This window comes from Canis lupus, chromosome 1, assembly GCF_003254725.2.
Source record: "Canis lupus dingo isolate Sandy chromosome 1, ASM325472v2, whole genome shotgun sequence".
NCBI classification, from domain to species: Eukaryota; Metazoa; Chordata; class Mammalia; order Carnivora; family Canidae; genus Canis; species Canis lupus.
The window spans coordinates 47,501,655-47,528,949 of record NC_064243.1 but is presented as its reverse complement, the minus strand read 5'-3'; the positions used below and the strand labels follow the sequence as shown (position 1 = coordinate 47,528,949).

The window sequence follows — 27,295 nt, the reverse complement described above, 5'->3', positions numbered from 1 at the left end:
ACTTATTTTGAAGAAACCACGGAAGCTCCGGAGAAGCACAAGTGTCATGAATCTAAAAGGTGCCAGAGCTGCCAAGAAGCGAGCCACCCAGGCCCCACTGAGACTGCCGGTATCAGGGTGAGGAACAGCTGTTCATGGCAAGGTCAGGCTGCATCAAGGGAGTCGAGCCAGGGACCAAAATTCAAGAGGGGAATGACATATCAGTTTTGCAGTTTTGCTTTGTTTGGGGAAAAGGGAGACCAGAACCTGGAGAGTTCTAGAAATGGAATAGAAGATGCCAAAGAGCTGGAAGGCCTTGGACAAGACACAATGGAGAGAGTGAGAATCTCCTCAAAAGTCTGGGGAATCAGACTCACTGTGGAGCATCCCCCACAACGCCCTGCAGACAGGCAGCAGCATGCGAGGCAAGGAGCAGCCCACTGCTAATCGCAGCCATCCCAAGTCCTGGCCTCAGGGTCAGCGTCAGAGGTCAGTAGGATCCAGAACTGGATGCAGGGGCGAAGGGGATGAGTTTCCAAAGCTCCTTCCCGAATTCCAAAACTATCGCGACCTTACCCAATTTCTGGATTTTTTAAAACCTTCACAGGAAACATAACATGGTCTCCTGCTTCCTTTTTAACCCCCACCTCATTTGAGGTTTGCTGTTTATTCTTCTAAATACAGAGCTCCAGAAGTTTCAGAAGGAAAACTGCAACTCTAAAGGAAATCCAGTTTCAAAACCCTTTTAGAATGTCCCAAATGGGCAAACCTATAGAGACCCAAAGTAGAAGAACAGTTGCTTGGGCCTCAGGGAGAGCTGTGAGGGAACGGGGAGGGGTGATGGCCAACGGGGATGGGGTTCTTAGATGTGGTGAGTCCTCTAAAATTATACCATGGTGATGGTCACATGACTCTGTAAATGCACTAGAAACCAGCAAATTGTATGCTTTAAATGGGTGCAGTTTATGGTATGTAAGTTGTATCACAACAAAGCCATTAAAAAAAAATAAAAATAAACAAAATTCTTTTGGGATGAGCTCCAGAGTCATCTTCCTCATCCTGCTCATCCTCAGGACAGCTCTCTGTGCCACCACTTCATGCCACCAGCCATCCTCATACACCTTACTTGTTCCTTTCCGATGGGAAGACTGAATGCTAACAAAGCTTCTCCCTCCACCGGAAGTCAGACCCCACACGAGACTCTCCTGCCTCCTCCTCACTCCAAGAGCTGATGCAGTTCCTCACCGAGGCTGTTAACTGCACAGTGACAGCCACATGGACAAACTGCCTTTTCCTGACTGACATGGGGTCAAGTCAAGGGCCAGGGAAAGACCCAGTGGTGTCAAACACCCCGAAGAACCTGGCAGATGGGCAGATGGCTCTGAGCCTCTTGAGGTACCGCTGACACCCCAACTGCTGTCACACAGAGTCCTCGGCAAGAGGAGCCGAAACACAGAGGCCCGGGCAGAGAGGTCTTCTGAGCCCACAGATGATCAACCGCTCAGGCCAGACAGGAAGATCTGGGGTGGATGCTGAGGAACCTCAGACCCACTCGGCCCATGACCTCTGGGGAAGGAACTCACGAACGAGGCAGGGCACCGTTCCACTGATGACAAATGTGTTCTTGGAACGTGGCACCACACCCTGAACTCTCCCCGAGACAGAAGGCCGCATACTCTGGCACTGACCAGAGCCCTGTTTTAGACCGCAAGGTGTATTTTTAGAACGCATGGGAAAGTTCCGTGCAATTCTCACGTGGCCCCCAAACAGGCACCTCGGAACATCGTACCCGCTGCACGGCCACTGGGGCCCGGAAACCTTTCAAAGCCCCGTAGGACACTCATAGCTTTCAAAAAACACCTTTGGCCATGTTCTCAAATATACCAAACTTGGGGGGGGGGAGCAGCTAATGAAATTAATTCAACTCCATTACATTACGTGGCTCGCTTATCAGCAAAGACCTTCCTTCCCACTTGGCCTGCATCAACAGCAAGCCCAGGATCAGAAAATTGCATAGATGTATACGTTTCTGTATAAAACCCCACGCACATGCACACACACGCGCACACACACACACACACACACACAGGTGTGTATACTTTGGAGAGCTCAGCTCAGCTTCACCTGGCCTGAGGAGCAAGCCTGGAAACCAAAGGAAATGCAGTTAGAAGACACTACCCAGAGTTGTTCAGAAGAGAAAGGCAAGTGACTTACTTTTTTCATCACTTACCTGAAGCCCTGGCTGCTCCCAAAACAGCGGAACGGAGCCTCTGATCTGGACAAAAGAGGACACTCCATCATCCATGTAAATCGTCTGCACCACAAGGGAACAGAAAGGGAAAGTATTCCTCAATGAGACTGAATGTTCTGGGGCCGGGTAATGGGATCCGGCCGCCTGAGACCCGACACCAGCCAGAATGAAGGGCAGACAGCGGCCTTCTGCGCGCCCCGCTCCCCTGGCCGGCGTGGCCTCCTGTCGCCTGACCCACAGGCCAGCCCCGTGTGCTCACGGGCATGCTGGCGGCTGACCAGCCTCGGCCGAGTCTGGAGCGGGCCCCAGGCCTCCCGGGGATGTGCCACCACTTGCCACCAATAAACACAGCCTTACCCAGCTCCCCGGAAAGCCTGGCAATGCCTCCCCGCACCCCATTTCAGGAACAGAAGCAAATGTGCTCTGGAGTTGAACTAAGACTTTCCTTAGAGCCCGCTATTTTCACCTGGTCAACTAGGTAAGGAGCAGAGCGCCCCTGGAAAAGGATGGGTGAAATGAATAAGCTACTGCCAAAGGACCGAGGTGGCCCCGCTCATCACTGACACCGTATGGATGACACAAGTCAAGACACAAGCAACTGGTAGTTGCTCCTGGCCCATGTTCTCCAACCTGCCACGAAGTCAACACACACAGCACAGCTTCCACATGCTTCCAGGATGGGAGCACCGGCCTGGAAGCAGAGCATACTTACCCGCTGAAGAACGGAGCTCTGTCCCCACTGCACACAAGGTTACTTCAGAGCGAACCAGCTCATCTGCCTGCAGATGCCCCGCCCCACCCCACCCCCCAACACTGTAGTGCAAGAGAGTGTTAAGGGGACAAAAGTCCTGAGACTTTTGCAGTCCTGAGCATCACAGGGGGAGGCTGTGGCAATTATCAGATGCACTGCCCTTTATCTGAGTAATTCTACTCTGGCCTGGCAGGGCCAACCTGGGCAACGCTGCTGATCCTTTCCATTTCTTACCAGCCTGCTCCCTTACAGGGTAGCTTTCCATGCGGCTAGATCACGCTCAGATCACACATGCATTAGTAATTCTGCGGCAGAGGACCTGAGTGTCAGACCCACAGCTCCCTGGGACAGCAGGAATTATGGGAGCCTGGTAACTCTTGTAGTTGAGCTGAACTCCTCTCTGGGAAAAGCACTGGATTAGGAATTTGTCTGTTTCCAGATATGGACTACCAGCAAATTTGCTACCCCTATTTTCTACTGGAAAAAACAAAGAAACAAAAACAGAAGAAAGCAGATTGCTTAAACCAATGGAGGCATCACTGCCTACAGTGAGATTAAGAGCATACAGGTCCAGGGGCACCCGGATGGTTCAATTGGTTAAGTGTCTGCCTTGGCCTCGGGTCATGATCTCAAGGTCCTGGGATCAAGCCCCACATCAGGCTCCTTGCTCAGCAGGGAGCCTGCTTCTCCCTCTGCTTATGCTATCTCTCTGCCTCTGTCAATAAATAGATAAAATCTTAAGAGAGAGAGAGAGAGAGAGAGAGAGAGAGAGAGAGAATGAATACAGGTTCAGATTACTGAGAAAGAAACCAATTTAGCTAACATTTCTCTATAAGGACAGCCCTAACAGTGCCAGGACCTGATTTAAGCCATGAAACTATTACCCTTCACTTTAATACGTGCTAAACAAGCTATTTCCAGCATTAGATCACACTCCTCTTGAGTCGTTAACTTGGCATAGACAGAACCAGCTTGAGAAAACACCCACCCAGCCACCCACCCTCCAGACCCCACCCCAGAACAGGAAGAAATGAGGCTTCTGAAGTTCTCCTGGCATGAAGATATTCCAGTTGTGTCCCATTCACCATCAGGACCACCTTCTTCATTGCCATAGTAACAAGACAAGGCTGACCAATCACCAGTGGTGGATTTGGGGTGCTTTCCTTTCTGAGCTAAAGAACATAGGTTTTAATACTGCTGACAGGCTTGATGCCTCATCTCATAGATGTGATTTTCACAGAGGGCCTCTAGATCCCAGGGGGAGGAGAGGAGGGTGCAATAGGAAAGTCGGTCAGCACATGCACTCTGAGACACCTGCCGGTTCCCACATGCCCTGTAGGGTGACCCTAGACGCATTCTTTAGCCACTTCTGGCCTCAGTTTCCCTCTCTCGACAGAGTTACTGTCACCTGGTCCCAGGGAGGAGTAAATGAGTAATGAGGGAATGTGATCCAGGGCAGTGGCTCATTGCTCTGCAGGCCAGGAGAGCACTGCCCAGGAGTGCGGATGAGACCCCTGCAGAGGACTGATGGACCAGGCAGGGGGCAGAGCACGGAGGGGGTGGGGTGGGGTGGTGGTGGTGAGCAGGGCTTAGGCTGTGGGGAGCAGAATGAAGGCACACAAGTGGTGGTAGGGAGTCGACCACAGCTGAGCAGTGGCCAGGGCCACACCAGGCCAGGCCCAGGACACCTGGTCTTGGCAATTCTGAGTGACCCTTTGATGGAGTGGTAGGAGCAGAAACCCAACAATCCTCAAGAGAAAGGAAGCAACCTTGCAGATGCTCCTTTATCTGAAAGGCTTTTGCTCAACTTCCATTTCCAGGTGAGATATTTGCAAACCAGTGCTCTCCAAGTTTGCTGCATTCTTTGGAGGACACAGTCATCCCAACCTTCCTGGATTAATCAGTGGCCTTATCTTCAAAAGCCAAATATTTTTCATCTGTTTTTTTTCTTTAGTAGACCAAAGGGACTTTCTTGGTTTTGTTTTTCTGCATGGTGAGTCACAGCTGCCGAGCAATCCCACCAGGTATGACTCACAGCAGAGCCGAAAGGACTCCCGGTTTCTTCCCAGGAAGACTTAGATGTGGTCCACACCTGTATGCATGCATGTGCCATACACACACACACAAAATACCACCCAAACAGGCACTCACACACCACACAAGTGCACACACCTGTGCATGCACACAATGACCCCCCCCCCCAGACACACACACTTATACACTACACATGCACACGCATGCTTTGGAGAAGAAAGCTGGTTCATTCCTCTTAGGAAAAATGTGCTGAAAGCACCTCCCTCTTCTGGCTCCCTGAGCATTTAGTTTAAGAGAGGCCCTGCCTCGGGGGCCAGTCTGCTCTCTGGCTAGTCCCACCATTTGCAAAGGAGCAGAGTGTGGCAATTCATCAGCCACCTTCGTGCATGTAGTGAAGGATTTCCACTCCCACGTGGCCACAGGCTTGGGTCTGAAGAGCCTCGCTTCCGTGGCAGGGGCATAGGCCAGACGTGACCTATGGGCAACCGCCAAGAGGAGCCAAGCAGACCCAGCTGAGGCTCCTTCCTGCCGCCGCTCAACACTAATTGCTGCCAAGACGCTGCCTGCCCCTCCCTGGTGAGGGGCTCGTGTTTCAAAGCCTGCCACTTTCTTTAAATGTCAGGTCACAGAGCAGGCAACAGCATGCTACCTGAAAGAACCAGCCCCACTGTGCCTACTGTATCACTCGGATTCAAAGGCCCGGAGATGCAATGTTTAATCTGCCATCACCATGAGCAAAGACACCACGACCGTGGGGAGGTGCACCGTACCCTGTAACACTGTCCTGACCCAGGCCAGACAATCTCTGTCCCACAGATGCAAGGCAGCAGGATGTGCCTGGCTTTCCAGAACCCTATCAGATCACCGCAGGCAATGGGCCAACTTCAACAGGGTTACAGCAGCTTGCCCCAATGGTACCTATGTGCTCCCCTTCCCAAGCTGCCCCTGAGCTGAGCAGATGCCTGCAGGCTGAACAGCCTTCCCAGGCGCCAAAACCCAGAAGTCCCTTCACCAGCAGGTCGTGGTGGGGCCGGGGTTGGTGGGAGAAGGCATAGCTGTGCTTGGCAGGAACACTGGTTAAGGATATATTCCACTTAGGAAAAGATTGTGTTAAAATAAACAACTGAGAGCAACCTAAGCATTTCTATTGCTAAAAGGGCTGTAAACAAAACATTCCATGATTGCAGAGGCAGACAGCAAATGGCTCTCTTGTACAAGTGAGAGCAACACGAGTGTCTTGCTTCTCCGGGGGAGCAGCTGCTTTCCTTTGGCCATGGCTGCTCATCCTGCCTCTGAAAAGGGGATGACACTCCTGCGGTAGACACTGCCTGGAGCTGGCTTCAGGAAGCGGCTGACCCCCATCAGGGCTGTGCTGGCTCCCCAGGGGATTGTCAGGGTGTCCTGGGCAGGATGCTCTCCTAGGGAGGCGTACACAGGCACTGCTCCCATCAACAGCATCTGTGCCTTCCTCTCTCTCCCTGGCTTCCCCGCCTGGCACTGGTTGCGTCTGCCACCCTGCCTTCACTTACTCTGTGGGCTTTCCCAGCTCTCTGCAGGCAGGACCCCTGCCGCTGAGCACGACTATGGGAAGCACGCCCAGGATCCTGAAGCTGCCTGTCCTGCTCCTGCTGCTTCCCTGACTGGGCAGGCTGACACCCAAACCCAGCCAAGGGGCTCCAAGTTGGCTCTCTTGTTGCCAACGAGAACACAGCGGGAGTGGGCTCTGGGAACTGACTCCTCCCCACCTGGTGGGGGCCTTCCTCGCCACCACCCCCCCTCCTGGCCCCCACACCGTGGTGGTCACAGTCTGAGGGTTCCCCGAAGGCATGGATAACCCCGGGAGAGCATGCAGGGCTATTAGGAGTAGCCCCACAAAGAATTGCTTTGGGTGCAAGGCCACCATGCCCCCTCCCCACCCCCCACTCTGTTACATGTCCCATAAACACAAAATTGCTACGGGCTCCAGTAGCCCTGTGTTGGTCACAGCTGCCTGTCATCTCTGGGCGGACAGCAGACAGGGCGCCCGGCTGCCTGCCTGCTCATCTGCTGCTTCTGGAGCAAGGCTGGGTTAAGGGTTTCATCAGGAAATCCTCTGATCCAGAGGCCAGAGAGGAAAAGGGAGAGAAAACATGAACTAGGAGGACCATACAGGCTTCGTGAACCAAGAAACCGCTCCCCAGGCCTGAGAAGGGAGGCAGGTAAAGGCTATTTAAGTAGCACAGGCTGTAGGCTCTGGGAGCCAGAGGGCAGGCCAGTGGTGTCTCTAAGGCCTTGCTGGGCTGGCCACGGGGCAACAAGGTCTCTGTCCCAGAGGCCAAGCAACTGGGCACGTGGGACAAATGCCAGTCACCAGGCACACACACAGATGAAATAATCAGAGCAAAGTCCCCAGCCTTCATCTGTAGAAAAATGGGAAAAGGGCAGTATCAGGATTTTTCATAAAGCTAAATGTACTGCATTTAAAGCACTGTCCTTCAACACTGAATGATGTCTCTATCAGAGGGTTCAACTGTGTGTCCCAAGAAAGATATGCTGACGTCCTAATACCCAGCACCTCGGAGTGTGACCTTATTTGGAGACAGTCACAGCAGACCCGGTTAAGATGGGACATACTGGAGAGGGTGGGTCTCCTGTCAAAGAGGAGAGGACACCTCACCTCACCACGTGAAGGTGAGGCAGAGATGGGAGGGCTGCAACAGGGTAGGGGTGGTGGCCAGAACTGGAAAGGGCAGGAAGGATCCTTCTCTAGAGGCTCAGAGGGAGCATGGTCCTGCCAACACCCAGATTTCAGACCTTCGGCCTCCAGCACCATAAGACAATAAACTCTAGTTATTTTAAGCCCCCGTCGGTGGCACTTTGTTCTAGCAGCCTATGATTTCAGCGTTAAACTGCCCAATCACTCAGGAACTACAGTGATAGGCAGGGCAGATGCTTTTCTGATGACTTGGTAAGATACAACAGACAAAACCCCAATTTAAAAAAAAATGGTTGAAACTCAAAATTCTGAGGAACACCGAACAAGAAGAGCAAATAAGGGACTATCTGCCCGAGGGCCGGATGGAGAGCGAGGCAGGGGACAAACTCCAGGGCTGCCAATGAAAACCTCTTCAATCGGATTCAGTTAGCAGGTTCAGGGGGCTGAGTATTTTGATTTGCACCAATATGCTTTGCACCTCTGGCCCCCAGTTCCTGGCACAAGACTCAGCCCATGGCAGGCGATACACAATAAAGATCTGTTGAATGCACTGATTCAAAGGCTCAGAACACAAGGCTAAGCATTCGGATGGGCAGTGGTAATGCTGGCGGGCCATGCGAACAAAAGAAAGTACTTTTCATCGTGCGGACATGAGCAAGAAAAAAAAGAAACTGTCTTCCATCTAGGGGCCACATTTTCTCTGACATTTTTCACCAGATATTATTTATATCCAGGAGTGCGGACAGAATGAATAGAAGTCCTAGGCAAGAAGCTGCCCCTGCTGCTCCTCTCAAAGCTCCTGTTTCAAAGTGCTCCCTCTCAGCATCTGACTCCAAGAGGACCTTCTCACCTTAAGCCCAAGCAGGTGGCAGCCCACACATAGAAAGCAGGTGCTCAAATCTGTGCTGAATTAAACTGGCTCAAGTCCTGGTAGAAAACACCTCTCACAGCTGCAGGAAGGAGAGGATGCAAAGCCACTTCGCCACTAAATAAACACAGGCTGTTTGCAGGCTGACACCCACAGCCACGCTGCACCTGTGCCTTTCATGGGGCTTGCCTTTCTTATAATTTATTTCACCTGTTAGTCTCCAAGGTGGCATTATCCTACAGATTTGCAACCCGGAGAGGAAAAAACCAGTGTAAGACAGCATTTCTGGAAATGAGAACAGAATTTAGGGGGAAAAATCAATGAGAGATTAAGCAGATGGTTATTTTCATGGAAGCCGAAAGCAAGTACCGCCTAACACGCAGACTTTGCAACTCCCAGGTGCTAGGACAGGCTTCGGTTGATTTAGAATGAAAAATTGTTTCTCCTCTCATCCTTGTTTTATTGATCTACTTTTTGTCTTAAGAAGATTTTCCAACCCTGCTGGTTCATCCATTGCCTGTGCTCTCAAACAACTGCCACCCTTTATGATCCTGGCAAAAGTCCTGCTTCCATTTAGCTGTCAGTATTGCCCCAGCAAATGTGAATCAAGAAAGATACCCCAGGCAAACTGAAGGCCACATTTGCAGGCAGAGCCCCAGTGACTCACTGTTTTCCAAGCAGAAGAAGGAGCCACGATCACCAGAAACAACCTCTAATACGCCTAGGCCTCTTCTGCCCCAAACAGAAATGCACCATACACGGTGGCCGTGTCCCCTCGGAACCACGGGGTGCCACCGACCCCCGCCTGGGCACTGACCTGCTCAGTCTCCACGAAGTTGGACACGTGGCCATCGTCGTTCACGCCGCGGGTGTGGAAGCGAGCGCCGGCGCGCTCGCAGCTGATGCGGGAGATGAGGCAGGCCTTGGCCTGTTTGTGCGAGGCATACACGGTGCGGATGGACACCACGCCGCAGATGACCTTCAGCAGCCAGTCGCAGCAGCTCACCTGGTGCTGCCTCAGGGGAGCGTGCAGCAGCTGGTTCCTGCAAAATAGAGCCCCACGGCGACAGGGTCACTGCACGTCCTCCAGGAACCCCTGGGCCCGAGCACGTGGAGCGGGGCAGGGGCACCCCGCCCAGGATGGGGTGAAGGCGCCCCTGGTGGACACAGGGCTCCGGGCACGGGGCCAGGGGGGTTCAAACGTGCTTCTGAGACACATACGCACCCGCCCCCCACACCCGGCAAGCAGCAGTGGGGAAGGGGTCCTTTCCAAAACCACTGCGGGCGTCAGAATCAGCGAATGGAAGCCCTACGAGGAGGGCGAGCCAACCACCACCTTCCAGGGAACGTCGGAGGGGCCTCCCTTTAGACTCCTGGCCTTCACATCTTAAAACCAGAAATCCTATCAGTAAAAAATTTAATCACAGGTTTTGTAATTGAATAATAAATGATAAAAATAATCATGAAATATATGCATGCTTATTTAAAAGGGTACATATCCCATGAGGTACAGCCTATCCCAAGTAGGAAGCAATCCAATATAAAAAAGGATGAGACAAGGGGCACCTGGGTGGCTCAATCCGTTATCTGGGGGGTCCTGGGATCCAGCCTTGTGCTGGGCTCCCTGCTCAGTGGGGAATCTGCTTCTCCCTCTGTCTGCCCTTCTCCCCTGCTTGTGGATGCTCTATCTCTCTCAAATAAATAAAATATTTTTTTCAAAAAGGATGAGATGAGCCTGGGTGGCTCAGTGGTTGAGTGTCTGACTTCAGCTCAGGGCGTAATCCCGGGTCCAGGGATTAAGTCCCACATCGGGCTCTGCAAGGAGCCTGCTTTTCCCTCTGCCTCTCGTGAATTAATAAATTCTTTAAAAAAAAAAAAAAGGATGAGATAAAAATAAGAGCAACAAAAGTTCCAGTCTATTGTCCCCATATCCAGTGGGTTGTCCTGAGGCTCTGGGAATCCCTGGAGTCCATGAGGAGGATAAAAGCCAGCATTTATCAAGTGCACCGGCACCATTCTAAGTGCTTTGGGATGGATTAACTCACCAGAGCCTCCAAAGGCCCTCTGTGAAAGGTATTACCATTCAGCCATCTTAAAGAAACTGAGGCACAGAGAAGTGCAGGACTTGCCCAAGGTCTCGGAGCCAATAAGCCTCAGCGAGGAGCTGGGAGCCTGAGCTCTTCATTGGCCCTGCCAGCCGCAGGCCTGCGTCCTCTCTCAGTGAAGGTCCCACAGGTACAGCCGCACCTGTGCTGGCCACCACCTTCTCCGGCTCCCTCTCAGCTTCCCCAACACCCACTCGACCTTATTCAGCCCAAGCTGCCACTCTGGGAAGTGAGGCCTCAGAGGGGTGCCGGGACCCCGGACACTACAGGCCCAGCTCCACTCAGGAGCTCAGGGGACCCAAGCAGCAGTCGCTTCCTAGGCCTCTCCAACATGCCCAGGGAGGCAGGAACCTTCCCAGAAGGCTCTCTCCCACAGGGTATTAAGCAAATCTAGATCACAATGCCCTATTTGTTTAAAAAAGGCAGCACTGTTGCTGCCCTAGAGCCTTCCTTAGAGATAGCAGCCTTCTCTCATTTCTTCAGGAGTGCTCTGGGAGCCCTGATGTCTCAGGTGGCTTCTTCAAGCAGCAAGGCTCCCAGGGCCTCAGGCCAGCTGCCCCCACTGTGAGCATGACCACCTGTACCTGGTCACTGGGTGCTGAGAGATCCCACCGCTCCGGGAGCAGCCACGTGAGGCCCCCTCCCGAGCTCTCCTAGCCGCTGTGCTTGTCTGCCTGAAAAATGATGATCACGGAGCCCTGCTTTACAAGAATGCATTTTCCTCTTCTGAATCACTCTCTAAAATTCAGAGGATGAACCAGCTTTAGTAACAAACTAAATCTGCATATGGTATCAAGGCAAAGCCTCTGGAATATTCCAGCCTTCCAGCCACACGGCTGAGGCCACGGTCAGTCAGCAGGGGTCAGGCAAAGGAGATTTTTGCCAAACTGTCAACGCTGTATCCCTGTTTGTAGCCACACTGGCCTGACGCTCTGTAGGAGGACAGCTCTTCTCCCCAGAGGAAGAGACCCAGATCTATAAAGGAAAACCACTTTGAGTTTCCTCCCAGGCCTTCATTATACCGGGAAGCAATTATCCGTGGGGTCAATTACCAGCCTAGAAAAACAATTTCACACCACTGCGCACTCTCCCTCATTCACCAGCTGCATCCAGTGCTGACCCCATCTGACTCCACAAGTGGGCCCAGACCTGGCACACAGCACCCCAAATGGTGGGTTTAGGCGATCAAGCCCATGACCACTTGGTCGGGGCTGACTCAGCTGTGGTCAATTCCCTGGGCGCTGCCCAAACACCACGCCCTGGAGTGTGGTGTGGCCCGGAGGCCTTGGCACACCCCCCCACCCCCACCCAAGAGCTGCTGCTTCTTCTCAGCTCGAGTTACAGTCTGGTGGCCACTCAGGGCTTCCCCCTTCCCAAGCCCCTCTCAGCCTCCACCCTGTGAACCTGCACCCTTACTGCTGTTCTCTGTGGGGCTCACGTCTCCAGCCACCGAACTGGCCCGAGGAGGCCCGACAAGAGCAGTCACAATGGTGCCGGGGCCATCCAGTTCCCCAGGCCCCCACTATGGTCCTCCGATGTTGCCCAGGAATGGTACAGCTTCGGAGACCTCTCGCCTCTCCTTGCCTGACAGTCCCTGTTGGAAGTGGCTCTGCGGCCTTCGCACAAATAGCCCTCATAACCCCCAGCCCTTGCATTCAGTCCCTGAATCCAGCTGACTTCAGGAGCATCTGCACTCGCTGGTCCCTGCAAAAGGAATCCGTGATTCACAGAAGCACCATCCTCTGGACCTGTTCCTCTGAGAGTGGGCCTCAAACCAGCAGGACAGGAGCCACCATCATCATCTCGCTGGAAATGCTGAGTCTGACCCCCCACCTCCCGGCCCCTCAGACCTGCTGAATCAGAATCTGCATTTTAACAAGATCAGCAGGAGAGTCGCAGGTGTTTTCAAGTTTAAGTACAATACTGCCCAAAACACGCAACAAAACCAGCGGGCCCAAGAGGATTGGGGGGGCGGTTGCCGAGGCACAGCGCAGGATATGGTGAAGCCTCTCTCTCCAAACAGAAGTCAGGCAGGGGTGGGGGGCCCGAAGCATCAAGAAAAAAAACATTTATCCAGTGAAGGAGCCCTATGACTTTCTGTGTTTGGGCAAGGGGAGGGAGGCAGCCGCAAATAAAGGATGTAAATAAGCCTCACTGGCCCTTTCTTAGGGCTGGAGAACCGGGGTGGCTGCAAAGAGCCAGCATTGCAATTCTAAGAACATCCAGTAGATGAGGCATATTGGAGCAATTTCTACAGCACGATTTTCATCACACTGGCTTCTGACTCACTTCTCACATGTCTCCTGGCAAATCCGAGGGGAACAGCAATTGACAACATAGGCCTGGCACTGGTCTGTGTAAATCACCGCGCCACCCCTCCCCACCACGACTTGCCAGGGTCGTGAGCCTCAGGGTCCAGAAAGGGCAATAGATAATTTACATATTTAATTCAGTCATCCACACCTAGCTACATCCATGAAGGAGCACTCGAATAAACCCTAAACATAACAGAAATCCAGGCACCTCTGTCTGGGCTTTAGGACATGTCTTATCACATGACTGCACATCACTTTGGCAGGCTGACTCAGTTTCCTTATTTGTTGGAGGAGCTGGTTTGGCTTGGTGATTAACAGTGTGGGATCTGGAGCCAAAATGCCTGGGTTCGAGTTCCTTCACTTGTTCAAGCCTCAGTCTCCTTATCTGTAAAATGGGCATAACAAACAGACCCTCCCTTATGGGTTACTATGAGGATTCTGAGTTATTACCTACAGGAAACGTAGAACATGAGCACCTTATAAGCATCAGTGGTAAATGTTTGTGCACCAGAGGGTAACCAGGATTGCTGAGAGGACCACAGATGCACTGGGCACGGCCAGGTACTTAGGAAGCACCTGGCGGATGTTGGCTCTTATGCTCTCTACTTACGGAGAGTTTCTTTTCTAAATCTACAGTAGACCTATTTGAACCCCTTCCCTGGGCTCAGGAGTGGGGATGGGGCTTTCATATTTTTCTCACTGTGCTGAGAACGATTGGGCTCTCAGAGGTAGCCCAGGATCCTAGGGATGATGTAAAGCGGAGAGCAAGGACACAGGTGCCAATCAGAGCCTACCCTCCACATGACCCAAGGGGGATGGAGGTGGGGGACAGGGGGCAAGAGACGACCCCGGGCCCTCACCAAAAGAAGGAGCTCCCCCATTCGTAGCTGTCATGGCCCTGCTTCTGCGCCCGGACGGTGAGGTCGAAGCTAGACCCATCATTGGGCCACGAGAAGTAGAAGACACCCGAGTTGAGGATTTTCCTCAAGGCTACGAGGCGGTCCTCCTCCTTGGCCTCCTCCTGTAGAGGGTAGAAGTCGGTGGCGGTGATCTTGTAGATTTCAGCCTCTGGAATTCTGCCCACGGATGTGCAGCCTGTCACCAGAACCAAGAAGCTCAGGGAGGCACCGCCTGGAAGGGAAACAGGAGGGCTTAGGACCACATCGGGCCGGCGGTAGAGCAGGCCACAGCCGCACAGGGGACCGGCGCCCACGTTTCCACTGCAACCACATGGCTGTGTTTGCTCCCTCGCACCCCAGGAATCTCTGTCACCTGAGCCTAAAGCCAGGTGCCTGGTTCTCGGAAGGTGGCCTCTGACCACCACCACCACCACCTGGGAGCCCACTGGAAATGTGAATTTCTGGTCCCATCCAGACCGCTGGACCAGGAGCCAGCCACCTGGGCTTTCACAAGCACCCAGATCATTCTGCTGCCCACTAGCCAGAGGATCACTGGCCTGGAACCTTGTGGGCCCCATGGCCTCTCCTTCAATCTGCTACCCCAAAGCCTCACAAGTGCGCCCTCTCCACAAATCCTCAGGCAGCACCTGGCTCAGGGCCCCTGGGTGGGGTCAGTCCTCCAAGCTCAGTCACTGGAGTCGCCTCTCAAAGTTGCCTGATGGAGGACCTCCCTCTCTGCATGTGTCCTCCCACAATCCCACCTCCCCCAGGACTGAAAGGGGAACTTCCCCCAGGGCCGACCACCCGATTCCTCCCCACCCCTGGTCCAGCAGCTCTCACGGGCTGTCCTCTGCGGCATCTCAAATGTGCCACATGCCCTCGCACCCCTGGGCCTTTGCCCACGATGTTGTCTCTGCCTGGGATGCCCCACCACCATCTGCCCATCAATGCCTTCCCCACTCGCCTGCCCTGCCTCCAGCCTCCAGCCTCCAACAGAGTCACGAGCCTGCCCGGGGTTCATCAGGACCACCGCAGCTCAGTCCCTCCTCTCCAGGAGACTTCCTCTCCACCCTTGGGGAGCATTCCCTGTTCTCCCAAGACATTGTTATGTACCCTCCTACATGCCAATAGCATCCCTGTTAGCCCTCACATATGCAAAGCTAACAACCTCCTTCCCATCTGTGTCCCCAGTAGATTGGGGGTTCCTTAGGGGCAGGACTCTGGTTCACTGTTAAATCCCAGCACCGCACATGGCAAACGTTTGATGAATACATCCCACATAAGCCAGCAAGAGGGCAGCTCAAGCCTCCCCACTTCCTGTGAAAGGGTTACCCATACTGATGCTCACCTGATTGCCAGGAGAACGAGACACCCCTCTCCGGGGACCCCACCAAACCTTCTGTTCTGCACGCCCCACTGCACAGCAGGCCCCTGGCACACAAAGGTGCTAATAAACACACACCAGTGAGTCACGGGTACATGGCAAGGCTCTGCTCTGGGGACACCAGGGACGATGCCCCCCTCTATTTCAGGAGAGGGCCCGAGATGTAACTTGGGTGACCAACTGGCCTTCAGGGCCTGGCATGGTTCTGGTCTAGAGGAGATTCTTCTCACCCTGCTGAGGTTTAAAGGACCTGTTCCCAGCAAGATCTACTCCAAATAGTCAGAAGTCACTATCTGGAGCCATGGTGGTCAATGTTTTAGATCTCTGGACATTCTGATAAAAGACCCTTAAGGCCCACAGCTCATTGTGTGGCCCCCACTCCCTTCTCACGCTTTATAGAAAGAAGAGTGCTGCTCAGGGCCAGGCAGGACACATCTGGGTTTTTTTTTTTAAGATGCCTTCATCTGATAACTAGGTCACCACTCCTACCATGTTTGCTGGGGGGACCTACAGGGTGACCATGCTCGCTCATACCCACCTCCCCAGGCAGCTTATCAGGAAACTACTTTAAAGCCACATAAGGATAAGGCAGTTATGCTGTGGACAGTGATAGGTATCGGGGGCTGGATTTTGTAAGGATAAGTATCATTTTTGGAAGACAGGTGAGGTTTGTGTGGGCTTGACATCCTCGAATTATAGCCTCACAAATACAATTATTCCCATAGCCTGTGCTAGAATCAATGCCCAGGCATCCCATCTGCCTCTTTTGATGTGCTCAGTGCAGGGAAAGCAGAGTTCAAGAACATTCAGAGGTGGGCAGCCCCAGTGGCCTAGTGGTTTAGCACCGCCTTCAACCCGGGGTGTGATCCTGGAGACCCGGGATCGAGTCCTATGTCAGGTTCCCTGCATGGAGCCTGCTTCTCCCTCTGCCTGTGTCTCTGCCTCTCTCTCTCTCTCTCTCTCTCTCTGTGTGTGTGTGTGTGTGTGTCTGTCATGAATAAATTAATTAATTAAAAACAAAAACAAAAAAAAGAAGAGTCAGAGGCATGGCCAGGGGACAGTCCCTGTGGTCCAGGCTGGGAGCCCAAGAATGGATTCTGTAGAGAGTGGGTTCAAGGAGAGGCATGGAAAACTATGTCTCTCTACCCAAGCTGTGGAGTGGATTTCTAGCACCACTTCCTCAACAGCTTCTGCGTGGGGGGACCGAGTCCCTGGCAAGAGTCTCAGTGGCGTTGAAGACAGTAGGCATTTCCTGTGCAGGGCAGTGGCCTAGGGTTGGTTCAGATAGGTGGCTGCAGCAGGCATGAAAAGGCTCTTACACTAAATGGGAATTCAAGCTCCCGAGTCCTGGGATGAGGGGGGCTCAGGAGAGGGCACAGGTGAATTAACAACAACAACAAAAAAGCCACTGTAGGAGCACATGGAAACCCAGCAGATTAATGACAGTGGATTTTCAGGGCAGTGCTTACCAGGCACCAGGCACTGTTCTATGAACTTCGTCTCAGCAACCCCATGGAGGTAGGGCCACTTTTAGCCCCATTTTACAGAGAGGCAGATGGAGGCACAGAGAGGTTAAGAAGCCTACCCAAGGTGACACAGAAGGGGAACTGGAATTTGAAGCCCCTTCTGGGCTCTACCACCTGGGCAAGTTACTCAGGCCAAGTCTGCTTCCAGAGCTGGTGCTCTGGCCCATATCCTTGCTGATGGAGCACCAATGTGCCTAACGATGCTCCCATCTTACACACAAGGGAATGTCCCCCAGGGGAGCCGAATCGTCTGCCCAAGTGTACGGCTAGTCTCTGTTGGACCCACAATGCACACGTGGATCCCACTCCCCAACTCCATCGGGCCCCAAGGTCTGGCGGTCTCCAATCTCGTGGACCTAACTGTCTCACTAGGGGTGTGCGTGGCTAACGCACCACTCACTCCTTTGGAAACTGACACAAGTTCTCTCAATAGTTTAAATGGTTGTGAATAATATATTTTCCAGCACATACCAAATGTTGACGTGTAAAAATGAAAGTGTTATAGGCCTCTTTACCATCACCCAGTGGAATCTAGGCTCTGGTTTGGTAAAGGAACGCACAAACAAGTTCTTCACTAACAGATGGGATTGTCCTTGCATTTCCATCCCACATCCACCCAGGATTTCATCCTAATGTCACATATTTCATGCTTCTGCGTCTCATATTGATCACATTGTGTGGCAGTTTGATCCTAGTGCTCAAAGTGTTTAAAAGACTTTGGCTTGAGTTATCACTGCAATGATTTTTAGTACAAAATCAGTCGAACGATGTAAACAAAATGCTTTGCTAAATCGTGCTTTAACATAAAAAATAAAGATTTGTTGGGAAGGTGGATGGGACCTCCGGTTCATCAAAGAATAAATATCATTTATTAACGGAATGAAACCAGCTTCTATACCACTTTAAGTTCTGTTTTTCATTTTTGTAGATGGGAACACTAAGAAACCATGTTCACATGAAGACATCGATGGCAAAGAAAGGGCTTCAATATAGAAATGTTGTCTATACACTCTTCAAAGTCCTTCTGAGCTACTTGATTAAAAAAAAAAAAATCACAGGGGTGCTTGGGTGTCTCAGGGGTTGAGTGTCTGCCTTTGGCCCAGGGTGTGATCCCAGGGTCCCAGGAGGGAGTCCCACATCTGGCTCCCCGCCGGAAGCCTGCTTCTCCCTCTATGTCTCTGCCTCTCTCTGTGTGTTTCTCAGGAATAAATAAAATCTCAAAAAAGAATCACAAAATCTATCCATACAGTTATTATTAATGCTGTCAGCTGACAGCCCACTGAAATTCTCCCTCAGTTTTGTAGAAAGCAAACGACTGGCTAGCACCCGACTAGTAAATCGACGGTCACCCAGTCACTGAGTGACCTGCTTCCTCGGCAGCGCCGACAACAATTGTGGGAACTGGACCTTTGTTTGGCATCTGTAGGCATTTGCCTCCCAGAGCCACACACCATGGTGCAATTCTGGGGGGAGAAGGTAAGATGGAAGATGGGTGGCTGGGGAAGGGACAGAGGAGGATGAGAAGCAGGCCCCTCAGCACAGGGATGTTCTTAGACCAAAGAGGGGAGGACCTAGAAACTGCCTTAGCACTGACCACGTCTGAGTGCCGTGGAAGTCTCTTGGCCCCAGAGGAACTGTGCTAGGCAGCGGGCCCTCCAGGAGGGGGACCTGGCCCCACTCAGCTGGCGTGTGGCTCCCTGTCACCCCAGTGTTGGCACAACTCTACCTACCCAATCTTGTCTAGAACCCTCGGATGTGCTCCATGTACTAGGTTTTAAGGAAAGGGCCCTGGTTCCAGCCAAGCACCAGACTATTGCTATTAGTGTTGGTGGTGGTAGTAGGGAGTCCATGCCCCCTGGCCTACCTGTCAGTATGGTGTTGGCCTGCGATCCCAGCAGAAAAGGTGTCTCTAGGGAATAACGGAGCTGGTGGGACTCATCTGCCACAGGTGTATGAGATGTCCCCTTGGGTGCCCACCTTGCACACAGGACCTAGACTTTAGGGTCAGTTTTCTCCAAGCCAAGAAGTACACCAGGCCTGGGGGGAGGCAGGGCAGGGGGAAAGTCTCAGAAGTCATTAGTCGAGGCTGAGTCCAGGGGCGTGAAATCAGTAAGGATCTTATAGCAAGGGAAAGACAAAACTCAAACTTGCTTTTTGGCTTCAGAAGGTGAGGCTCTGGACTCAGCACGCCTCCACCAGGCTGTGGGGCCTCTGGCCAGTCTCCTACCCTCTCTGGGCCTTGGAGAATGAAGCACTAGATGGCTTCTATGTCCCTTCCAGCCCAGAGGATCTCTGGTTCCAGAGCTCTGGCCAAAGATAGAGCACACGTGGGTCAGAGGTTGCTGGCTGCAGTCAGGTGAGGTGACAGGGAGGGCAAGCAATGGGTCACAGGCCAAAAAGACACACCAGAGCCAGAAGGGCTGACATACATGGGGACGTAGACACCCCTCCAGAGGGCAGGAGGCTCACGGTCCAGACAACTCCTGCAGTCTGAGCAAGCAGGGCAGAGGAATGGAAGTCAGCCACGCCAAAGTGTATGGATTAGTGGGGACAGGGTTTCAGTTTGGGAAGATGAAAAAAGTTCTAGAGACAGACGGAGGTGATGGGTGTACAACAATGTGAATGTCCTTAATGCCACCAAACTGTCCACTCTAAACTGGTTAAAATGGTAAATTTTGTCTTCTCTATATTCCCTCCCATACACAAAAACCTCAGAGACCTTGAGTCAATTTAGAAATTCTCTCCCTCCAGAGGGCTGCCTTCAAAACCCAACTCCAAGGCACAGCTGCCCCAAACCCCCTGACCCCTGCAGTAACGGGGTCCATGTCTTATCTAGCTGTGACCATTGTCATCTGGCTGGGAAGGGCTGGGGCTGGAATCACGATGAGTCATGCGTAGACACAATGCCGTTTGTGCAGGGACAATGCTGGGTGTGTTCTCACTGCTGAGCCTCTTTCTTTCCCTGCGTTGGCATTTCTTTGTTTGCTCAGCCTTGGAGTTTGCTCCCTGGCCAGGTCTGTGCCAATCTCAGCCCTGTGGTACCTACAGACCACTGTGTCTACCCTGTTTGGACAGGACACCCTCATACTTTGAAGCTGTAGACAAAGGACTTAGGAGCTCTAGGCTTTCCCACTCACGGAGTGGAGGGTCCTCAAGACTTCCCCCCACCAACAAACTCAGAACTCTAAACACCCTGCATTCACATGGCATAGCTTCAAGGATCTCTTTCACCCTCCCTTTCTAGAACATGAAAGTGGTGTCGGCATCGGTGTGCTGGCAGCCGGCACCAGCTCATGCGAGCCAGTGGTGCACATCTTTCCCCAACTCCGCACTCAGCCTGAAATCCGCCCCGGGTGGGTCAGCTACCCCACAGAAACTGGCAAACATGACACATTAGGGCTTTTTTTTCCCCCAGAGAGCTGGATGTCAAATATTTACCAGCACACTACTGGATTTAGGTAATAAATTATTCTAGGAATGATGAAGGCCACATCATTTCAAGACTCTCTAGAGAACACTGCATACTCGGAATCTCAAGACAGAAGACTATCAAATTTCCCACTACAGAGGCTTTTCATTTTCATCTCATTTTCCCACCCAGAAGGGAGCCCTCCACTGGCCTGTGCGGATGAACCATTCACCAGGAGTCAGCAACCTGACTTCCACCCCACACCTACTTCTCCCAGAGAAACCCCTCTGCAGGCCAGCCCCCTCCCACTTAGTACCCATGTTCAGACCATGTTTATTCTCCCCTACAAATCTCTTAAGAGTTATGTAATATAGTAATGAGGCAGTTTTCCTGGTTTTGCAGGTGGGAATACGGCCCTAGAGAAATTACGAAGTATAGATGGGGAGTCTATTATGAAGCTGGAACTAGAATCTACAAGGGCCGTCCCGTACAGCTTTACAGCCTGTGCACTACATAACTCCAGAAGGCACAATCCATTACAGACCTCACTGTATTCCTCCCTTGAGGCTCTGAAGCAGGAAGGCCATGAGAGCTTAGGTTAAAAGGGAGTTAAATCCCTATAATCATTGGGATACATTCTTTCTACTGCTACACTCTCACTTTCTGTGCTTTGTATTCTGTATGCATCAGGAAACCAGACTCCCCAGCTAATTGTGGGGGCTCCACCCCCTTCTTGCTGGCATTTCAGGGAGGAAGGAGGGACTTATGGTCTCCATGAAAACCTAGGAACCTGGGATAAAACTTGTATGCAATTTTTGTTCACATTTCTTAATTTCTAACACTAAAAAAAAAAAAAAGCTGTCTTCACTTAGGTAGGTTGAAATTGAACAATGTGCCCCACGTTATAAGTCTGAGGGGCAGTCTCTTTCTTTGTACAGAGATCTTCAGCCTAAAAAAAGTCAAAGGGGATGCCCATCCCTAACTCGGGCTGCCTATCTTGGTGGCAACCCCCAATTGGGATTTCACTCTGCACTGCCCAACAGCCCTACACCGAGGAGAGGAAAACATGATAGTTCTGGGTTAGGGACTTGGAGCAGGAAAAGAAAATAAAGTTAAAGCCAAGCACTTCATCATGCAGCTGAAGGGGATTTGAGAAACTCCATGATAAGGCCCAATCCTTCCATCCTTCAGATACCCTAGGCCCTTTCAGGAATGCATTGAAGACAGGCCAAATAATCCTGACATTCCAAAACTCAGAAGTCATCCTTACCCCCCTCGGAGAGCTTTGGCAGCCCACCCTGGAAGAGCAACTCTGACAGGCAGGGCTGGGGGCACTCAGAGGACATGAGACACAGTGGCTGGGGACCTGAGGATCCTCAATGCTAGGAGCATGGCCCTGTGTGCAAACTCACTCCTTAGGGAAGGGGCAGGGGGGTGGCATAGAAGAGAGCAGGGCCTTGCCTGGGGCAGCTCTAGCTGTGGTTACCTCTCTCCACATCCTGCCCTGGGACGATTCCGCAGAAGCTTGCCCTGACCCTGGGCCAAACACCCCACAGACACGCTGGCCCACTCTGACAATATTTCTCAGGGGGGCTGCTGCCCTTCCCTGTTAAGAGCAACTCCCCATGGCTGATCTCAGATCATAGTCCAGGAAGAAAACATTTTCCTCTGGGATGACGGAAAGGTACTGCTCTTCTTATCCTTGGAAGCTCAAACTTTTCTGCCCCTTTTCAAGACAGAACAGCCTGGTGGTTGAAAACAACCCCAGGTGCCAGAAGGCACAAGTTTAAAACCCAGGTCACCACTTGAGAACTCCCTGACCTTGGCTGAGTTCTGGCCCTGTGCTAAATCCAGGCCCTGGTCACATGCAAAATGCATCAATGATTTATGTCGGAGAAAAACACTGCCAGTTATAACTGTAAGATGTCAACAACTGTAACATATCCTACCAGCCAAGATGCTACAATGTAAAAAAAAAATTATATATATATATCAATCAATCACAGAATAGACCAAATATAGCACTTAAGGTAAAGCAGGACAATAACAGGCACCTGCTTTTCACTTTGGGAGAACGGAGTTAATACATCAAAACAGGGTCTGGCACAGAGGAGGCGGTATGGAAGGTTAGCTGGCATCCTCACATCATCGTCTGGAAACATGGGCCACAGGAATTTTTCATAACCTCATTAAAATCACGGTGGGGAAAGTCCTACAGCAAATCCCTGGCAGGCAGCACATTTTTCAGGGAAAAAGCAAGCATATGGAGGCGGCTCGATCTGGGTTTGAATCCTAGCTACTCTTCTCACCGGAGGCGATTACTTTGATTCTCTGAGCCTGTTTTCGTTACTATCAACAGTGGGCAAGACACAATATCCTATTGGCTTATCTTTAGGATTAAATACGTTAATGTATACCTAGCCCCGGGCACAAAACAGACATGAACAGATGCATCTTGTCATGTGGGTACTGAGTGCTTTTCCTACACACTAGTTGGAAACGATCCGTGGAATCATCACAGATCAGGAGACACCATCCCGCGAAAGAGAAGACCCAGAAAAGTAGTGCCGAACACCAGTATTCTGTTGGCTTAACAAATCGTGTCTGTGAACACGGCTGGTGTGGGAGACGAGGAGCCCTACCACGCTCGGCCCGGGAACAGCTGTGTGCTGATCTGGTCAGCTCACAGCCATTCTCACTTTGAGAAGCCAGACAGCGGATGAGGGATGTCACCTGCTCTGGCCCCCAATGTCCCTGGACACACTGGGTGGGGCCAACCCACATGAGGTGGCTGAGACAGGAGGGGAATGGTGGTGCAGCCCACAAGCGCCCCAAGGCTCCGGTGAGGTCCGGGGCGCAGAGGGGACAAGGCAAGGGGCCCCGCCAGAAGGCTGCGACCCCCAATAGCAGCCCAGCCGACAGCTCAGCCCCGAGGGTCCCATATTAGCAAGGACACCTGCTTGTTCCTGTGAGTTCTCAGCCTTTTCAAAGTCAGACTATGTGGCCCCTTTTCTGCATGCACTTTCCCTTCCTCTCGCTCACACCCCATCCTCAGTGTCCGACAGCAGGTGCTCGGGGGCTCTTCTCTCCTTGCCAATGTGCCCTGTCCCGGCTCTTCTCCCAAGCCACCCAGTGAGTCCGGGAGCTTCTGACCTCCCGCATCCATCCCTTCTAGAGCACGGATCCCTTGTAAACAACAAACAGCCCCCTGGGCGGCCCCTCCCAGACCTGACTTTGGAAAAACTCAGGTCCTGGAGGGCAAATAATGCAGGTGAGTTTCCTTTGCACACATTCTCCTCCTCCACCAGCACAGACAGGTGAGAACCAAGCTGCGTTCATTCACCTTGACCTCCTCCCTGGCATGGAGGAGCAGGCTCAGCCAAATAAAGGAACATTTTAAAAGATCAGGACAGCTAAAATAAAACGCCTAAATCCGGCAGTCTTTCCAAATGAACACAAGAGAAGCTCTGCCCAGCGCCCTGAAAGTCTAGCATCAGACGTTCTGACAGCTGCTGTTTTGCCGGAACGGGTGGGTACTCACCAGATCTCAACCTGAGCTCCCCCAAGCAGCCGTAAGCATCCGTGAGCTTCCCATACTGGCCCTTAATGACCTCCTTCTCTTCCGGAGCTGGGGGAGAAACACATCACAGACAACATCAGCCTGGGGCTCCTGTTGAGTTCATTCACGCAGCCTTCCAATCTGGCTCCCCACCCACTCGAAAAAGAAAACGCAGAGACAAAAGCTCGGCCTCGAGTAACGTGTGTGGAGGTTTTATGATCAGCGAATCACCAGGCTGCAGAGATTTAGACCTTCCCACAAAAAGCTTGCTCTCTGGAAGCGCCCACAGCTCCCTGGGGGCTGGGGAGAGTGAGGAGAGTCCCCAGCTAGGCTGCCGGGAGGTGCTGGGGTTCCAGCCAGGAGCAGGTGCCGCAGGCCCAGCCCCGTCTACAGGCTCTGAAACAGGAGTGAGTCATCGCTGCCCAATGGGGTGGACCTTCCTTCCTAAATATTGTTCAGTGGGGGCTCGGCCCGCAAGTGCCCACCTGCCTGCAGGGACCTGCTGATGCACAGGGGAGGCTGCACAGAAGACCCACGTGCCGCTGATACCCCGGCCTGGGCCCAAGGCGGCTCCCCGCAAGCTGCAGGAGCAGAGCCCCTGAGGTCTTCAGCATTCACCACCAGTGCCCAGGATAAGACACAGCCTTGGGTGGAAGCAAAAGAAGATAGCAGACCCGACAGACGGAAAGATCATTCGGAGCTGGGAGCCCTTGACCTGCAAGGACACCAGAGACCCATCTGGCATGGAGGGTGGCAGGGCCCTTGGGTCCTTCCTCTGATGAATGTTTCTATATTCAGAGAATGAAATATCAATCCAATATCAACTCAAATAAGGGGCCAGCAGACACCATTAGGGAGGCTTACTAGGTAAGCAGTCACTCTGCCTTTGAATTACTGTGATAGATGGGCTCTTAACCTGGGGTGACAGAGGGAGGCCCAGCAGACACGGCCACTCCACGGGAGAGGGTTTGGGGGAATTGGTATGACCTCTGCAACTGTGCGCAAATTTCTGGATGTATTTTTTTTATGGGGCTGAGAGCCGCTGTTTTGCTCAGAATCGCAAAGGAGTTAGTGACGCTGAAGAGGTTAACAACCAGTTCACTAAGTCACATTCCCCACCCCTCCCCCATACTCAGAGAAATTGTTTGGATTGATTAGAATTTGTTAGGGGGGCCAGGGGGCATAACCTAAAGCTAATTATGAGCAGGACTGGGGGGACAGTCCCACCTACTCCCTCACCCGGGTTCAGAGAAGGGGCAGCCGCAGGGCGCCTGAGTCACCAGTCTTCTGCTGCTGCTGCTGTGGTGACAAATGACCAGACCCACTGGCTCAAAACAACACACATCCGTGCACTGACAACTGTGCAAGTCAGAAGTCTCTGAAATGGGTTTTACTAGGTTAAAATCAGTGTTGGCAGGATTGCATTCCTCTGGAAGCTCTAGGAAAGAACCTGTTTCCTGGCACTCCCCAGCATCTCCAGCCCGTCTGCATCCCTGGGCTCCTGGCCGCTGCCCATCCTCTTCAAAGCTGGCGATGGCCTCACTCTGGCCTCTGCTCCCACCTTTCCTTCTCATTCTCTCTTTCTCTCCTGCTTCCTTCCTCTCTCTTTTTAAAAAAGATTTTTATTTATTTGAGAGATAGAGCAAGAGAGAGCAGACAGGGGCAGGGCAGAGGGAGAGGCTCCCCACTGAGCCCAACATGGGGCTCAATCCCAAGGCCCTGGGATCATGACCTGAGCTGCAAGCAGATGCTTAAACAACTGAACCACCCAGGCACCCACCTGCCCTCCCTCTTTTAAAGGCCCCTGTGAGTACCCTGGGCCCACCCAGGTAACCCAGGACAATCTCCACATCTCAAGCCCCTTCACTAAATCAAATCTGCAAAGTCCCTTTTGCCATACAAGGTAACAGTCACAGGGACTACGGATGACGATGCTGATATCTAAGGGCCTCCAGGTGGCTCTAACCCATTTCTCGGAGGCCATAGGCCTCCGGCTCCCACACTGATGATGGGTGAGGGGGTCGAGGCAGCTTCTCCATTCCCTGCATCTGCGCCTGGCTGTGCAATGAACACCACCCTCTGCCCAGAGGTGATGGCAAGTTCACTGCCGAGGGCCAGACACTGTGTCCTGTGCCTACAGAGTCCTCTAGAAATGGGCCTGCTCGCTGCTCTAGGACAGGTAAATCCTGTGAAATCCTAACCCTGCAGGCCACAGGCTGTCCAGACTGGGGTCTCCTGCACACAGGTGCTGTAGGCAGGGCCAGGATCCTGGCCCTTATCTCAAGACACACATTGATAAAGCAAGAGAATAATTTTGACACACAAAAAATGTATATGTCAGCCCTCGGAGCTTTACAAAGCCTTCACACAGAATCCTGAAGCCTTAGTATCACCCGGTTCTCATTTTGTTAACCAGCAACAAGGAGGCCTTTGTATATTCATTTACCTCCGCAAATCATCCTGAGAAAATAAAATAAAACATCCAGGAAACTGCTCACTGAAGTGCTGTGGTCAAGTTCACACTCCAGGGGTTGGAACGTGCCCACGGGGAGAAGCTGTGGCAACAGAACTGGCCGCTTGCCCTGCTGGATCGCAGGTGACAAGTGCATGCATCACAGCCCCTGTCACCAGGAACGTTTAGCCAATACAAGTAACAAAGACTCTTAACCTCTTATTCAGCAGACAAACCAACACACCTCAGGGCCACCAGGTCCCCTTTCTGCCGGACTTTGCACCTGGGAACTCGCAGTAAGCCTCCACCTCACTGGCCTCAAACAACACGTGACCATCTCATAGGGCCGAGGGCCAGAGGGCTGAAGCAGGTGTGGGCAGGGCCCGTCCCTCGGAAGGCTCTAGGGAAGGAGCCCGCCCGGCCTCCTCCTGCTTCTGGCTCTCAGCTCGGTGCTCCTCCTGCCTCCCTCCAATTCCCACCCCCATCTTCTCCTGGCCTTTGTGTGCATGTCCCTGTGTCTTGTCCCCTTCTTAAAAGGACACTTGGCATATTGGATCTGGGATTCATCATATGATGTCATCTCGTGTCACTGAATTACATCTGCAATGACTATCTCCAAATTCGGAGATACTGCAAATTAGGACTTTGACATATCTTTTCTCGGGGACACATGTGAACCCGTAACACTTGGTCACTTTTTCATGTGGTGAGCCAGTCTTTTTAAAGCCTAGACTCGCTGGCAAGCTGTCTCTCCTAGAAGCTGATTTTCTCTTTTCCATGCACTTCTCTCCAATGCTCCCTCTGACCCTCAGTGTATAAGGGGGAACGGAACGTTCTGCTCCCATAATGCAGCCCCCCACCCCACTGCCTTCTCTGCCCCACCCTCAGAGCTCCCAGTGGCCTGGCCTTTCAGGCGGTCTGTTCCAAAATCACCCGACATCCCTGCTAGTCCCAAACAACTGTATTCCCTCAGTTAGGTTTGAAGGAAGAAGAAATCCATTCTGCTCTTCAAAAGGGAGCCACAGATGGAATGTCTACAATAGCAACAGGCAGGTAATGAATGAATGA

General features: G+C 52.4%; 1 protein-coding gene across 2 annotated transcripts in view; it reads right to left on the bottom strand.

Moving 5' to 3' along the window:
* Positions 1–27,295, bottom strand: part of SYNJ2 (synaptojanin 2) — a 98,534-nt gene that overhangs the window by 50,143 nt on the left and 21,096 nt on the right. For both annotated transcript variants that reach the window (XM_025422628.3, XM_025422626.3), the window contains exons 2-5: positions 23,758–23,844; positions 13,859–14,129; positions 9,396–9,621; positions 2,210–2,293 (exon numbers count right to left, since the gene is read on the bottom strand). In XM_025422628.3, the coding sequence (XP_025278413.1) occupies positions 2,210–2,293; positions 9,396–9,621; positions 13,859–14,129; positions 23,758–23,844 (668 nt within the window). The remainder of the gene's footprint in view (positions 1–2,209; positions 2,294–9,395; positions 9,622–13,858; positions 14,130–23,757; positions 23,845–27,295) is intronic.